General features: G+C 34.7%; 2 protein-coding genes across 3 annotated transcripts; one reads left to right on the top strand and one right to left on the bottom strand.

Moving 5' to 3' along the window:
* The first annotated feature begins 1,468 nt into the window (after window positions 1-1,468).
* Window positions 1,469-6,848, top strand: LOC137731667 (uncharacterized). 2 transcript variants are annotated; one of them, XM_068470848.1, is made up of 14 exons: window positions 1,488-1,820; window positions 2,677-2,767; window positions 2,902-2,986; window positions 3,128-3,197; window positions 3,365-3,434; window positions 3,807-3,876; window positions 3,997-4,042; window positions 4,149-4,398; window positions 4,486-4,691; window positions 4,852-4,926; window positions 5,755-5,815; window positions 5,968-6,048; window positions 6,157-6,236; window positions 6,345-6,848. In XM_068470848.1, exons 1-14 carry the CDS (start codon window positions 1,684-1,686, stop codon window positions 6,421-6,423), a joined length of 1,401 nt encoding a protein of 466 aa, XP_068326949.1. In that variant the 5' UTR covers window positions 1,488-1,683; the 3' UTR covers window positions 6,424-6,848. The 2 variants fall into 2 exon arrangements, with proteins under 2 accessions (XP_068326948.1, XP_068326949.1); XM_068470847.1 differs by lacking the exons at window positions 5,755-5,815; window positions 5,968-6,048; window positions 6,157-6,236; window positions 6,345-6,848 and adding an exon at window positions 5,268-5,732 and having other exon boundaries at window positions 1,469-1,820.
* Window positions 6,849-10,110: 3,262 nt separating this feature from the next.
* On the bottom strand, window positions 10,111-14,784 carry LOC137731556 (leucoanthocyanidin reductase-like). Its single transcript, XM_068470688.1, has 5 exons — window positions 14,352-14,784; window positions 14,096-14,236; window positions 13,757-13,994; window positions 11,113-11,316; window positions 10,111-10,719 (listed from the first exon to the last, which is right to left on the bottom strand). The coding sequence occupies exons 1-5, from the start codon at window positions 14,553-14,555 to the stop codon at window positions 10,448-10,450; spliced, it is 1,059 nt and encodes a 352-aa protein (XP_068326789.1). The 5' UTR covers window positions 14,556-14,784; the 3' UTR covers window positions 10,111-10,447.
* Between the last annotated feature and the right edge of the window lie 2,383 nt (window positions 14,785-17,167).

Genomic DNA, 17,167 nt, shown 5'->3' with positions numbered 1-17,167 from the left:
GTGCTTTTTCCATAATTCACTTGTACATTCAATAGAGATTGACACCTTCATCAAAAAAAGCTTTGCCAGATTTGTGGTCAGAAAAGGCTGAAAGCCAGCATTTTTAGTGCTTTTTCTATAATTCACTTGTATTTTTAATAAAGATTGACACTTTCATTAATAAAAAATAAATAAAAAAAAGAAGCTTTCAGTCATATACTTTCAAACGTACCTTTAATTGGCATATTATGGAGAAAAATTATCCCTTGTAATTCTCATTAAAATAGTTGGTTTAAGATTTCTTCATGACTTTGTTAAGACAAAATATAAAAAAACGACGTCCATATTATTTAACATTCATTGAATATGATGAGGTATCCAAACTAAACAAACGAGCCAATTATGTTTTGACAGCAACTAAGAAAAAGAAGAAAACAATAGGAAAAGTAAAAGATATACACTAAACAGTTAAATCAACATTTTTTTTATTGAAAATGATGCTTTACTAAATATCAGATTAAAGTATAAGATAGAAAAATCAATCTATTAAAGACTCGTGAATATTATGAATTAAAATTGCGTCTCAATTAAATGATGTATTGTTTGATCACCTTTACGGTGTGCAAAAACAAAATGTCTTACAAAAATAAATGTGTTGGAAGAAAACGAAGAAAACGCTGGTGATGCGGACTTCGATAAAAAACTTTCCGAAGAGAGAAATACGAAAGGGACTCTCAAAAGTAGGACTCTCTAGACTTTCTGCCACCTCATATTTATGATATAATATTTACATGAGAATTAACGTTAAATTGTAAGATAGCATAAGATACAGAAAATCGTACTTTGAGATAATCTCTTTCAAAAAAGAAGTAACGAGAGAGAAATAAAGAAGGGAGAGAACCTTACTTCCAATTAAAGACAAAAAACCACATTGAAAGTACCATCAAAATAGACAAAAGTAGATGCCGCAATCAAAATGCCAATGCACATTACCCTTTTAAATCAAAAGAATCACAGTTGTGCCTCCCATTTGTAATTCCAATAGCAAATGTCTCTCAAATCTTATCCGCTCTTAAAACATCAAATCAAACCCAGAATTGATTATTCCAATTACAAATATGTATTATTCTTTTAGAACTTCCCATCATACAACAATCATTTTGGTATCTCTCTAATTGTACTTTTAATTAAGGTTAGGTTGCAAAATCATTATTGTACGATGTAAAGTTCTAAAAGACTAATACATATATGCACTCTAATAGATGAGCGTTGTGTTTTTACATATACGTTTTGGTTTTGAAACTTTTTTTTTTCTTTAAATTCGTCGTAATAGTTTCAAGCATCCTTGCTTTTTTTAATAATAATATAAATTTTAAAAAATAAAATGAAAAATATTTGCAGTGTAATTCAAGGGCAATTTCGTCAACAAAAAAAAAACTCCCGCAAGCAACCCTTTAGCGTGAAAGTGAAGTCGAAGAATGAAAAATAAAAAACAGAAACAAAGACAAACGACGCTTCAAACATAACCTCGAAGAAGTCTCCTTTCCTGTCTTTCATCTGATCATTTTGAGACCTCCGACGCCCTTCCTCTTCGCTCCTCCGCTCTCTCACCGTGTCGGTACACTCCCCTGTAAATTCCGTCCTCTGCGGACAGAGATTCAGAGACAGAAAACCTCAATTTCTTCGCAGCGGTACTTTCAGGAAATGTTGGTTCAGAGGAGAGTGATGACGTGGCGGTCGGTGGCCAAGTCTCTCCAAACACTTGTCGCCCACGCGTCGCTTTTCACGTTCACGACTCTCCTCGTTCTCAAGCTCCACGGTTCCGTCCGCTACCCTTGGTGGTTCGTGATTTTCTATTCCCTCTGCTTTTTTGTTGCCTGTTGTTTGGTTGCCGAGAAACTGAGAGAAAATAATAGGGGAAAAACGGAATCTTTCATATGCGTTTGAATTTTTTATTACCCGAGAGAGTATTAGATACTGTAGCTTTTTCGATTTTTACCGCATTGTTCTCGCAAACTAAAGGTACCCATTTGTGAGTTTGTGAAGTTTTTACCTTTGTGGGTTCAAATTTCTTTGTTTAGAGAGTGAATTGCTGAGAACCCCCCTCAATTTTCCAGTAAAAAACTTGTGGGTTCTGCTTACTAATTTAAAAAGTTTCCTTCTTGGGCTCGTAGTTGATTCTATTGGGCATGCATTTTCAGTGATCGTGGAAGTTTCTTGCTCGAGATCTTTGGATTTTATGTGATGTTTTTAGTTAGGTTTTGTTACGCTTTCTGTTTCAAGTTCTTATGTGGACTACAATGTTTCGGTATCGGCAATTTCGATGCTCAATGATTTCCATTTTGCAAGATAGTTCAAACTAACCAATGCATTGCCAAATCTATAAAAAAACAGAGTTGAAAACATACCAATTTAATTAAGAACTTAACAAGGTGTAAGCCATTCATTGTTTCCATGGTTTTACTGGCGGCTGCGTTTGCATAGTAGTTGTAGCTGATTAGTGAAGAATGTCGAAAGAACCTTTTGAGGACGTCTCATGTAAGAAAACTGCATGATGGTTTCGGTTTTGTTACTTGTAATTGTCTCGAGGGTTCTGAATATCTTTGATGAAGCATAACTTTCTTTAAACCTCTAAAGCTCAGCTGACTTTTTCGGGATTGATTGAATATATAGTGTTCTGTTTTCATAATACTGCAGGATCATATTTTCCCCTCTCTGGCTGTTCCATGTAGTTGTAGCACGAGGCAGATTTTCGTTACCTGCTCCAAAGCTGCCTAATGATCGCAATGTATGAGATTGTATTTCCATTTTTTCGGCATTTGTCCCCACCGCGTGTTATCATTTTTCCATAGACAATCCAATTTATTTATTTATGTTTCAAGTTGAGCAACAAAAAAGTAAATATTTCTTTCTTATGGGCAGTGGGCACCTTTTCATGCTGTCATGGCGACACCGTTGCTTGTCGCATTTGAACTAATGCTTTGTATATACCTTCAGAGCAGATATGGTATACAGGCAACATACTTAATGACAAGGATCACTGAAATCATGTTCTTTATCTATAACATGTTTACTTTTTGGTTGGTCGATAAATGAATTATCAGACAGTCACTTATGATTACTTCTTGGTGAACTTTAATGTGTGCAGTTGTAAGCTTGAAGATTGTCTTTGCACCCTTGTTGGCATTTGAACTAGCAATTCTATTTGATAATGTCAGGTATCTCTATTTCTTCCAATCATATTTCCAAATTTGAACATCGACCTGAGCTGAAAAAGATCTTGTTAATTTCTTCTGTAAGACTCTGTAACTTGCAATGTATCATTTGATGTTTCAGTTAAGTAAATTGTAATACAGCTCAAGTAATTAATGTTTCTATTGTGTAGGATGTGTAAGGCTCTAATGCCTGGAGACGATGAACACGTAAACGATGATGTGATATGGGAAACGCTTCCTGTAAGTGTTTTCCACTGTATTTTCATATGATGATTGAGTTGGGAAAGTGCATTTCTTATTCTTAGTAATAATTCTCTTAAATGAATGCAAGTGACGAGCATGACTTGAAATATACGGTTGTCAATTTGTTCTGGCACATTTGTTGTACTATTACGAGCAACTTTTATGTGGCATGCTGAAAAGTGATAATTATATCTGTTATTGGGAATGAAAAAAAATTAAAGCTGCATTCCCTTGGACAGGCGGTGAATATAAAGATGGTAATTGGTGCGTGATATATTCCTTGTCTGTGTATATTGTATTTATGGAAATTATATGAATTTAAAGTCATTTATACTTTCTATACTAAATTTACCAATCTTTGGCTTCCAGCATTTCTGGATTTCTATATCCATGGTCTTCTTTCTTGCTGCCACAGTATTCACTCTTTTAAAGATAAATGGTAAGCTTAGTTCTGAGCTGTAGTTGCCGCGTGATATATCCTTGTTAGCCTACTGTTAGCAATAACATTACCATGTCATGATGCCTTGCTTCGGCCTGATTAACTTTATTCGACGCACAGGTGATATTTCTGCTCTAGGCTGGTGGGACTTATTCATAAACTTTGGGTACTGGAACTACATTTGCATTTGTGTATACAATAGTGTTTCAAATTTAATGTTTAGTATTCTTTTTCTTCATCCGCTGAAGTAACCTTTGTATATCCTTCTACAGAATTGCACAGGGTTTTGCCTTTCTTGTTTGCACAAAGTGGTATAATCCAGCTATTCACAGACACGCTCACATTCAAGAACCCTGTTCATCTTCAATGAACGTAAGATACCTTGACTGGAATAGTGGCTTAGTCGTTTCTTCAGATGAAGATCAAGACGAGAATGTAGTATGCAGCCTGCAGGATATCGGTGGGCATATTATGAAAGTTCCTCTGATCATTTTCCAGATCCTACTCTTTATGCACTTAGAGGTATATTCAGTGTTTAAAAGAACCTATTTGTTGGTAGTTTGGAATGTTCTCAGCATGTCATCGTCTCAAGTTTATCTATCATTTCAGGGGAGGCCATCGGCTGCCAGGCATATCCCAGTTCCAGTTCTTTTTGCTCCTCTTCTTTTACTGCAAGGAGCTGGTCTTTTGTTTTCCGCATATAGATTAACAGAGAAACTTGTTCTTTTAGTACATAATGGAGTTTTTTCTGTAAGATACATGGACATAGCATCAAAAGTTCGCGAGTATTTTGGATTCTATCGCCGTGGTTCAAGGTCAGGCTTCATTTCTTCGAAATGGAAAATTTAGATATCCTTTGGAGATCTCTACTCCAACAAGCTGGAAACAAAATTCAAGTTATTGTATGGCCATTATTGTTGGTTATGATTCATTTCATCCTGTTGTCTTATTAGTTATGATCCATCCTGTTGGCAGGTTATTGGGCTGGTGGTCGATTGACGAAGGAAGTCGAGAGGAACAGGCTAGACTGTATTGTGCAGGGGCTTCAGGGTCTGTGATTTCTATACTCTTCATAGCTGCATTTTTTTCTGCAATATTTAGGCAATTTTTCTCCATACCTCCTGCTTTCTTGTTGAAACAATATTAAAGAGTCCTTGTTTTCTCTTATTTAGAAGTTTTAAGGACCTCAAAATGTTGTGTAGAATCTGTAGATTAGATGCTGGATTTTCTGCAAGGCGTGTTAATGCACACACATGCTTTCATGCTTTTCTGAAATAGGAACACTGATTCTTCCATCTTTTAACTTTTGACCAATCGATCGCACTTTTTGTTGGAAGCTCAAGCACTTCTATTAAAGTACTCTAACCCCAAAAAGCTTCTATTTGTTTCAGGCAAACACTAACGGATGCATTTATTTGGTTATAAGGAGTGTTTGTATGCTGCGAAAAGCACTCACAAATATTCTCTTAGTAACATATGATTGTTCTGTACTGATTCTCTAATTTCAGAAACAGCAAGACTGTAATGTAAAGGATTTCTCAACGGAATTATAATGATCCTTTTCTTTTCACCTGAAATTAAAATTTAGTTATTGCTATACATTTTTAAATTCCTTCCTCTTCCTTCAGTAATCTAGACAGGTCATGCTGTTTGTGCCTCGTATTTCCATTGCGTCAGTTGCTAAAACGATTCCCCGCTATGACCTTAATCAACTAAAAGAACTAATTTGCATTGATAGAATATGTTGCCGTTTTGATTCTTATGTGTTTTTTCCCCTTGTAAGTTCTGTTGCATATATAGATGCCATTTACATTGCATGAAAATAGATGTATCTTGTAAAGTCATCGTCGTCAATTTTTGCTTCGATCTTTTTTTCAGGTATAACACCTTTTCACCCGATATAGTGAAGAAGTTGCCTAGATCGGACCTTGTTGAGGAGGTAAACACCATTTTTATTCTCTTGGCCGACGGCTGCCTCTTAATTGAACCATTTGTCTTGGTTTCACCATTGTTATACCGTCTAATTGATATTGGATACATGTAATGTCAGCTAATAATAGTCCTTTAAATACTTCTATTTTCCTATCTCAGATTTGGAAACTGCAAGCTGCACTCAGTGAGCAAACAGAAATCACGAAATTTAGCCAGCAGGAGTACGAAAGACTTCAGAATGTAATGTTTCAACTGCGACTTTTAATATTTTCAATTACGAATAACGAAAATTTCAATATTGTTTTCATAAATGTCACGAGCCTTACCTGCTTTTGCCGGATCCCGCAGGAAAAGATCCTATGTAGAGTATGCTTTGAAGAACAGATTAATGTAGTCCTGCTTCCATGCCGGCATCACGTTCTTTGCAGGTACCTTCTTCATGTACCCATTCACACCCTCGCAGCACATTATTTACCGGCGTATACAATTTACGTTGATTTGATTCATCGAATTCGTTATTCTTAATGCATTTTCAGCACATGTTGTGAGAAGTGTAAAAAGTGCCCCATATGCCGTGTCTGCATTGAACAGCGACTGCCGATATATCATGTGTAAAGTAGGCCTGAAGACCAGCAGCTCCAGAACTCTTAAGTTGCTTGTGATTTTAGGTTGAATCAAGCAATTGGAAGCTGGAAATTCTTCTTTCTTCACCCATGCCCTTCATGTTGTAATATAATACCAAAAAAGTTGTAAATATAATGTCGTTTTAGTCACCAATTTCAAAGGTGTTGATTGAATTTTCTTGTCCATATCTTTACATTTATGGCTCGTCTACTAATCTATATTCTGAATGAGAGGAATTGAATCGAGGAGTTGGAATGAGGTAGAATCAAGGTCGGATTCTTGTTAAAACTGTTTACTGAATTTTATTGGACTCGGAGTATGAATAGTATTGAACCGTATTAGTCGTTTAATAATAAACATGAATCAGAATGAAAATCAATATGATTACTGAAATGTTCTTCCTCTAATAATCTATTTTACATGCGAATCCTGTTTTATTTATTTATTTATTTGGTAAAATATTTTATTTTAACTATGCGTGAAAAACTTGTTTTTCATTTTTCATTTTTGAATTATTTTGATTTTGCTGAGAGAACAAAACCTAGCAAAAGAGAGGTTATGCCCCGGTTCTTGGGCCTACATGAGTTGGTCCCTAGAGCACTGCTGCCATCGCCAACCACTCTTGGGAAGAGGTATGGGAGGCGGCCAGGAGAAGGAGGAACAAAGTGGCAACTTTCGAGTTTCAACGATCTTCGTGTGTCGTAAATATCCAGTTCTAACATAAATTAAGTTTTCAACATCAGCCGTTAAGATTAATCTAACGGCTAAGAAGTAAATGTGTAAATAACATGTGCATATAGACATCTGCACTAGAGAAGCGCCCTTGTGGTGAGTTGGATGGATGTGCGACGAGCAATTTTGACTATTCCAAGCAGCGCACCTGTGGTGGGAATCCTTTCTCGTCGCCACCAAACTCGTCTGTGGTTGTTGGGCCGTGCCCAGCCCACCAAAAAGATGGGGCCCACTTTATGCAGTCCCACAATCCGTGAATATGCTTGATGTTTTGTCATTCTCCTGTACAAGTGGCCATTAATTACAAAAGTACGAAAAAGGTCGGTAGCTATATTACATGGCATTTTATTAAAACATACGAAAAAGCCATATTATATGACATTTTATTAAAACATAAGAAAAGTTGAGCGATAAATTATTCTTACTGTCATTTTACAGAATTGTACATGAAAAGTCTATTTTATACAGCTTTTTGTTCAATTATTGTAAAGTCATTAGATTTTTTTTCTCGTTCGAGAAACTCTCTTTCTTCGAACACTAGTTAATGTGCGTGATGTCTTGTTACTCACGTGTACATGTGGCCATTAATTACAAAAGTACGAAAAAGATAGGTTGCTATATTATATGGCATTTTATTAAAGCATAAGAAGGTATGTATTTAGTATTTTTCTTAAAGCGTTTTTAATCATTTTAAAAACTCTTCTAAACAAGATCATAGTAGTTTTCTTTTCAATTAGAATTAACCAATGGTTGATATTATTTTCCTAACGTAACTACTTCATTAGACTTTAGTGGTGAAATAAATAACTATGGTTCACAGTGTATTTGCGGTTGTAAGGTGCTTGCTCGAAGAATTATTGCACTCTTTATGGTAAAAATAATTGCATGATGACTTTTATTATTACTAGTAAATTATTTCTTTCTTTTCAGTTTACTTTATAAAGGTGGATCAAATAATACGTTTCTTTGAATCTTATTAGCAACAGTGAGTCCTACGAATCTCTCCTATTTAGCCGGCTTTGCCTTAAGCTTCAGCGACATTAAAGGAAAACATGTGTGCCCCTAATTAATTGGAAAAACAAAATATTTGCTACAAATTCACACACTCACAACTATTGTTCAAAAAATAAAAAAAAATTCACACACACAAAATATCTAGGTTTCTATCATACCTTTGACGGTGCCATCACCGTAGATTTGGAACCGATCTAACAGCCTAGGCACAACGACAATTGCGCGCTTTATCATTGAGCTAATAGCCCACTTTAGTTGCTCAGTAATACGGTCTCATAGTATTTCTCTTCACTTGGAAATAAAGAGGTTTTAGGTTCGAATCTCGTAGATGATGAATTCGATGTCAAATTAAACTGCTCATTGTGTAGCTTTACCGAATTTCATATTCTCTTAATGTAAAAATATCAATGTACTCATAAATAAATAAATAAAATAAAATAAAAAGCCCGCTTTAATTGTGGCAGAACCTCAGGAGGGTGGTTGTTGTCAAAGTAGGGCCAAGAAGCAATCTAGTTGCAGCAAAGTAAGTGTAGGGCGTTTTCCAAAACAAAAACAAAAAGACACTAAGTGCAGGGCACCCCAGATTCCTCGACCCAACGTGTAATCTTGCGTTTCTCCAAGTACATGGAGCCCTGGTTCTTGCAGAGATAATTATTTTCGGAGAATTATCTCTCTATACATGTAAGCAGTAGTGGATCCAAAATTTTAACATTGGTGATTCTAATATAAAAGTTCTAGAAAAAAAAATGAAAATAACATTGAAAAATAAATGGCAAGCTACAACTTCGACAAAAAAAAAAATATATATATATATATATATATTGTACCACAATTCAATTAATATAAAAAAATCCTAACGAATGTACAATAAATATGTATGAACTAACATTAAAATAGATATGAAAAAAACCTAAGAAATTAACAATGAATAAGGCTGAACTTAGTTTAAAATCCGTTAGTGTGTGATTGTTTGACTTTTTATCAAAAACCCTTACCAAAAACCATTATCAAAGACCCTTGCATATATGTATTCACTGTTCAGCCTTTTGTTTTTAATTAGTGTTCTTAAAAAATAAAATAAAAAACTAAAACTAAAAATCCTAACAAATTAATAATAAATATGTATGAACTAACACTAAAAATAAGTATGAACTAACAATAAATTAGAAAACTTACAAAAATTCTGAAATTGATGTTGATGGCCTTCGCTGGCTCAGGTGGCATGAGGAATATGAGCTACAAATAATTAGGTATATTATATTTTATAAAGTTGAATTTGATTGAAAGCAGCTTGGGTGGTCGTACGAGATTCTCACAACCATTTATTCAAGCTTCCGGGTGGTCCCGAGACCACTCTGGTCCCTTTTGTCTTTGAAGGACTCGACGGAATCAACCTTAGAAGGGTGAAGAGGGCCGGGCCGGACGAGAGCTTACGTGGGTTGGCCGGCTGCGAGGCTGGCATCAGCTACGAGCCTCCCAATGAAACCGGTGGTACCGACGACGAGGACTCTGCCACTTTTTGCAACAGAAAGAGAAGATGAAACAGTCATGGCTGCTGCTGTTCTTCCTTCCTGCTACAGAGGCCTTGACTTCTCTTCTTCTTTCTTTGTTTTTTCCCCTCAAGTTGAAGGTCCTTTTTATCCAAGTGATTTTTTTGACACGATTGAGGTAAGTGAAGAATCCCGTAATCGAAATTCAGTTCTGCTTTTTTTTTTTTCAATCACCTTTATGTAATGTCATTACAATCTGTAAAGTTATGTGACCGATGGAAAAGCAAAGGGTTTTGTTCGTCTTGAACTTGTTGTTTTGGTTCATTTTGGAGCAATACGCTGACTTAACCTAAAATACGGAGAAATGAATTCTAACTTTGACGCAAAAAGGGGGCACACATTGTCTTAGTCAAATACTTGTTAATGTAAAAGCTTGTTAGCATTGCAAATTTACGGGATAAGAATCCCTCTTAAACATATCGAATAATTAATAATCTCGAATAATTACCAGACTTATTACATTATTACGTTGAATTGAATTATCCAACATTCACAACAAACTGGAATTCTTTTTAACAATGTAAAATGAAAATCCAGTTTCCTTGTCCAGCGAAAAAAACAATCAAATTAGTATCTTCCTCGAAGAAACCCTAGAAACCCTCCCCCTCCATACCAATTTTATAACAAGCTCACCCCCAAACCGTTGGAACATTTCTTTTCCTAGTAATAAATCCAGAACATGAATTTCGTCGTCGACGGTCTTGATTCGGATAGATTGATCAAGCACAAGTGGCAGTCACAGCCCTGGATTCCACAACGGTGCTTTCGGTGGAGACTTTCTGATCCTCCTCCTCTTGCAGTAGCTCTAGGTTGTCCTTCAACTTGAGAAGAAAGTCATTGAAGCACTCATCCAAGGTCCTGAAAGAATCTCCAGGGTAGAGAGTTCCCACTTCCACATCACGAGGCCCTTCCACCGCAAAATTAACCTGACATCCTTTGATAAAGATGTCATGCGTGAACGAGGCCACTATGCTTTCTGGTATACGGTTCTCTGCAATTAGTAAATTCTAACTCGTTACAAATTACATGTTGACAACTTAATATATATATATATATATATTCTATACTAGTCTAATTTTCATATGTAGGTTAGATTAGTTGGCCGAAGCAATGTTTTGGTTCCATGTATTCAAGTTTTGATTTCTCTCATGTATATTAGAGTAGTTTAGAATTTTGTTTAAACCATTCTAATCTACATGAAGGACTCCGATCTCAGGTTCAAAAGACGAACATATTACTTCGGTGCTAACTGACCTAATCAACATCTGCTATATATATATAGTTTTTTTTTTTTTTTCCTATCATTAATTTATGGCATCAAACGATTGGTCCCGAACACATGCCTAATTAAATGTTGGTAAAGAAGATTAAAGAGGGAAGTGACCTGCAGCAAGGGCTAGTAGGTGATCTTCAGTGACGGTGACTCTAGGGAGGGTCCGGCCAATTTTCTTCTCCCACAGAGATGCAAGCCCATTGATGTCGTATAAATTGCTCGGCGGTCGGAAATGAACATTTTTGTTGATTGCTCGGATGTCGTCCACCGTTTTCATTGTGAACTTGCCGATATCAGTACCGTCAACAAAGTAGGCTGTGTACAAAAATCAAACAAAACTCATGTCATTCAAGGAGATTGTGCCGACAATAATTATCGTTGTTGCGGCCTTAAATTTTGTGTAACAAAGTAAAAAATAATATCAAAAGCCGAGCTGTAAGCTTGAATACTACAAAAATGCTTACGTGCATGATGTGTAATATTAGTAAAATACCAAACAATATACATAACGTAGGTTTCTCTTTCGTACCTGGGAAATTAATGGCAGGTACATCGTACCAAGAGTGACATACCACCAAAAACATCCACTAGTCGATGGAGAGACATTTAAACCTTGGAAAATAATAATATATTGAACACTAAATGAACTGTGGGACCGACTAAAGTGGGCCCCACCTTTGGGCCGGAGGTTGGGCGGCCTAACAAGAGCAGACAAGTTTGGTGCTGAGGAGAAGGGAGTACCCTACACGTGGGCGGCTTAGAATATTCAAAATTCCATGTTTCCGCACATCCATCCTACTCACCCCTCACCAAAAGCACGTCTACGTGCACATTTGATTTACCCATTTACTTCTTACCCACCTATCAACCTTAACGGGTGCCGAAAGTTGCCACCTTTTCCTCTTTCTCATGGTCACCTCCCCTACCTCTCCCCACCGTTGGCCAAACACCTCCGCCCAAAGATTATAATCCGTTGGCGACTGTACCTCCGTTAACCACTCAACTCTCCATCTATCAAAAACCCTCAAGCCACCCAAATCCACTCCTCCCCAGGACCTCCACCAAGTTCTATTTCCTCCAAAATTATCAACACAAACACTTAACCCGGCCATCATCTGATTCAAAAGAGTTGTTGGCGATGGCAGCAGTGCTCTAGATCTAGATAGGAACTGAGGTTTTGGCTAAGGGAAGGAAGGAGAGAGACAGACGCCCAGAGCGAGAAGATAGACAACTACCGGATTCTGTAATTCAAGGTTTGGCATCCCGGTTGTAACTTAAGTTAAAGTTTTATCTCGTTCGTTCGTATAAATTTAACAGTTGTTATTTAGATACGTAAGTAACATGTGCACCATGATAAAAGTCCCTCGCAAAAAACTTAAGTTGGGCCAAATCCTAACCGTTTTAAGTAACATGTATTTTCTTTCTCTTCCCTCCCTCATCGTCGAGGTGTGTGGATAGCATATTTTTTTTGGTACACTAAAATTTTTAACTTTTATAGAAAAGAAAAGGTTTTCTTGCTACCAAATCAGAACAAAAGAAAAAACAGTTCGTTCGTTAATAAACTATCCTCAATATAACTAGCATTTATCTACATACTTTGTGTGTATGAACATATTTTTTTAGAAAATGAGAAGGAGAAAAGGAGAGAGAGAGAGAGAATGTGGGGGTAGCGGGAGGTTTTTTTTTTTTTTTTTTTTAATATTGGAGGTATTTTAATATCACTTGTAGGTGAGACTTCAATAAAAAATAGTAAAATTTGAACCTATGAAATTACATTATTGCCCATCATATTTTTTTTTTTTTTTGTGATAGAAGACTAAGTAGTATTTTCATCTTCTTTTGATTGACAAATAGGGTTTCATTAATTAATAGAAATTGTTATTAACTTTTATTTATTATTTATTTCAAGAGGTATTTTATACTTATTAAATAATAATATGATAATAGTGACTTACACCTAATCATATATTATTTTAGGTTTTTTTTTTTTATAAAAAAATTGGTTTAGGTCGTAGATAATTTTATATTTTGTTGTCGGTAAATGGTCATTTCATTTTTTTTAACATATATCAATAAAAATGATTCATTTCTTCAGTTAAGGTCAATAAAAATAACTGCCCTCATCAATTAAGATAAGTATCACTTTCTAAAATTTCTCCTTCATCTTATACATCCTCACCATTGGCTAACCGCAATGACTTAAAATAATATTTTTTTGTTTTTATGTCAATGAATATTGGACTCGTTTGAAAGTATAAAATGATTGAAATTAAGGGAGCACCTTAAATAATCACTTAAAGAAGCACCTTAAGTGATTTTAGAACCCAAAATATTTCACTAAAAATATTTTTTATCATTTTAAAAACATTTTCAAAAAAGCTTATAATAGTTGTCTTGTCAATTAGAATTAACCAATGGTAGATATTATTTCCCTAAATTAAACTACTTAGACTTTAGTTGGTGAAACAATAATGGTTCACATTATAATTGCGGTGGTTGTTAAGTGTCTACTCTAAGAATTATTCCACTCTTGATGGTAAAAATAGTGGAGAAATAATTGCATGATGACTTGTATTATTACTGATAAATTAGTTATTTATTTTGGATCAAATAATACGTTTCTTTGAATATAAGCAAAAGTGAGTCCTACGGATATCTGTCTCTTTTAGCTGGCCTTGCTTTAAGCTTCAACGACATTAAAAGAAAACTGTACCCCTGCAAATTCACAAACAAAATGTCTACGTGTCTATCATACCTTTGACGGTGCCATCACCGTAGATTTGGAACCGATCCAACGGTGGCAGAACCTCAGAAGGGTGGGTGTTGTCAAAGTAGGGCCAAGAAGCAATCGAGTTGCAGCAAATGTAAGTGTAGGGTACCCCGGATTTCTCGACGGAACGTCTAACCTTGCGTTTCTCCAAGTACATGGTGAGCCCTGGTTCCACCGGATCAGCCCTGTCCACATCGTGTCCAAACTCCGACGGCAAAAATCTCTGCCAAATAAATTTTGCAGAAAAATTAATTACAAAATATATAAAGATATTTTGGTTTTTATATGGTTTTGTTTTCCAAAAAGCATATAATTTATATTTACCTTAACTGTACCAACTGCCGCAATGGCGTCGACTAGGGTAATCTGGTCCAATATTGTGGCACCACCCACGGCTGATATTACTATCTCGATTTCATGCTCTCTTAGCATTTCCTCCATTAGGGTTTTATCAGAAATCAGCCCCTGAAAATAGTCAATATTACAACATATCAAAACATGATAAAGTGAACAAAAATTATAAATGCATGTAAAGTCATAAAAAAAAGGATATATTTTGCACAGAGAATTATTTCCATACGTGTAAGATTATTGCGCCTTTGTCTTTGAAGGACTTGACGGTGTCAGCCTTAGAAGGGTGCAGGGGGCCGGGCCGGACGAGAACATACGTGGGTTGACCGGCTGCGAGGCTGGCTTCAGCTACGAACCTCCCGATGAAACCGGTGGCACCGGCGATGAGGACTCTGCCATTTTTGGCAACGGAAAGAGAAGATGAAACAGTCATGGCTGCTACTACTCTTCCTTCCTGCTAAAGAAGCCTTGACTTTTCTTCTTCTTTCTTTGTTTTTTTTCCTCAAGTTGAAGGTCCTTTGTTCCCAAGTGATATTGACACAATAGAGGTACGCGAAGTCTGTGAAGTATGGGAACAATATATATAGAGAAGAATATGTATGCTGTCTAGAAATTGAGGGGTACGTTGAATTTGTTACTAACTTAAGCACAAGGCAAAGGGGAAGGCCCTTTGATGTAATTTTATCTACCATTCAACGAAATTGTTGGTGTATATAGATCAAATGTTTTGAAGTGTAGCTGACTGTGTTCTGCTTCATGCGTTGACTGATAGCTAGCTTTATAGAAACAGTTAATTGTCCAACTTTGATGGAGGTGGAGGTCCACCTGATAAGGTTTGAAAAAAGGGTAAACGCAAGGGCAAGGTTTTGCTTTTAACTTTAGTATGTTTTATCGTTTTCCACCAGATGGAAATCATCACTTTTCCCATCGCCTAAAAAGATTTTTTTTTGTTTTTTTTTTTTTCATCAAAGAACTTGGCTACATGTGGAGTAAAAATTCAATTCACAATCAAACTCTACACTCTAGAAGGACTAGAGATGAGATTATTCCGTAGAAGAAGATCTTAAAAAAGAAAAACCCTAATGATTGCTTGAAGAGTTAAATATAATTCCATTTGAATTGGGGGGTTTGAAAGAAATTATTTGGATATGATAATGAGGCTCAGTTTGCAACATTAACGAAAAAACCTGAACGTACTTTAAATGACTAATACTTTGCATGTATCTGAAATAATTACTTGTAACGTGTCATTTGACACGCATTTCTTTTCTTCCGTTTTCTTTTTGACATATATATGGATTATAATAGTCTAAGCAAACAATTTGACATTATAATATTGAATATATTTATCTAAACGTGTAGAGCGGAATCCATTTGTCCAAATGAACCCCAACATTTCCGGAATCCTTAATTCCATTTTTACTGCTAACTTGATATATGGTTTTTGCACGATACAATCAAATGGTTTCTCTTGACCTACTAGAATACAATCAAATTGTTTGATTAGTACTACTATATATTAAATAACTACAATCAAATGGTTTTTGCACGATACAATCAAATGGTTTCTCTTGACTCACTTTTGCTTATATTCAAAGAAACGTATCATTTTCTGGAAAAATGATATTGTACTGCAGTACGTGCAGTTACTGTCAATAAGTATAAAGCAGAACAGATGTGTCATCAGCTTATCCACTAGAATGTAAAATTAGGATAAATTAGAATTAGATGCTTCATTTTAGATTTTTCTAAATTAAACATCTGTTATTTTTCAACTTTTGATTAAAGTGCTTTTACTTTTAATTAAATTTTATATTCCAGGTATATTCTTAATTTAAGTATTTTATAAATTCTTTTAAATCCATTTCTATGTAAAAAAAAAAAAACACTCAATAATATTCATTAATTTATTGTTATTTTTATGGAATCTCATCCCTTCCTCAATTTAAGGATTCAATTATATCTACTAGGGTTCAAGATTAATTGGATGAAATATAGTTTTTCCAATTTCCAACTCAACATTTTATATAGATTATAAAAAAACAAGAGTCGTTTATAATTAAAATTGAGATGTAGACTAGACTGCCTAATTTCATGCAATTGAAAATAAATTTGAATTTTTTAACAACTACTTATAGTAGAAACGTGAACTAAGAGTTTTCACATTTTTATTTTTATTCAAATTGAGTCCTTATTCCAATAATTAATTATTAAGAGTTGACAAAATATTTTGTAGTGCAATGTTTTAATGTGAAAAGTTATCTTTTTTTTTTTTGGGTTACACAACTTACACATAACGTACCATAAGTTTTGTACGTACCAAAATAAGGATAATACAATGTACTAATAATTTGGTACGTACTAAATAAAGAATTGCATAACGTACCAAAAGCAATATTTTATAATGTACCAAAATACTAATACGTACCCAGATTAAATTTATATAATGTACCAATAACGTAGCAAATGATTGGTACGTTATATTTAATATATGTGCATGTTATATTTCATAATTGTATGTTAATAGGATGTTTATGTGTTTTTAGAATTTAAAACAACAAATTATTTGAATAAGAAAATTTCATTTTGAACGAATTATGATAAGATAAGATAGGATGTTTGTGGTGATTTTAGAATATTTGTGATATTATTTTCTGAACTAGTTGGTTAATTAAATACAATAAAAATCATAATTTTTAATTAAAAATTAGTAGAAGAATGTTTGATAAAAAATTTAAAAGTTATAGATGTTTGATTAAAAAAAAATTCAAATTTAAGGCATCTATATCAAAATGCCCCATAAAATTATTCTCAGGAACAAAATTGAATGCAAACTAATATGATTGTTTTTGTTGGTTTTACAATAGCTAGGTTCGTCTTTCGAGTTTACAGATTTAATTACTGGAATCGACAGAGCATATAGCTCAAACAACTATACAAGTCTCCACTCCTTCACAAAACAGTTCTTGACTAATTCATAAAATTTTGTATTTATAATTAAAATCATACATATTATGAATGATTCGATAAAATTTTTCATGTAAA

This window comes from Pyrus communis, chromosome 4 (assembly GCF_963583255.1).
Source record: "Pyrus communis chromosome 4, drPyrComm1.1, whole genome shotgun sequence".
Lineage (NCBI taxonomy): Eukaryota > Viridiplantae > Streptophyta > Magnoliopsida > Rosales > Rosaceae > Pyrus > Pyrus communis.
Note: the sequence above shows the minus strand (reverse complement) of the source record. Positions and strands in the feature narration are given on the sequence as shown.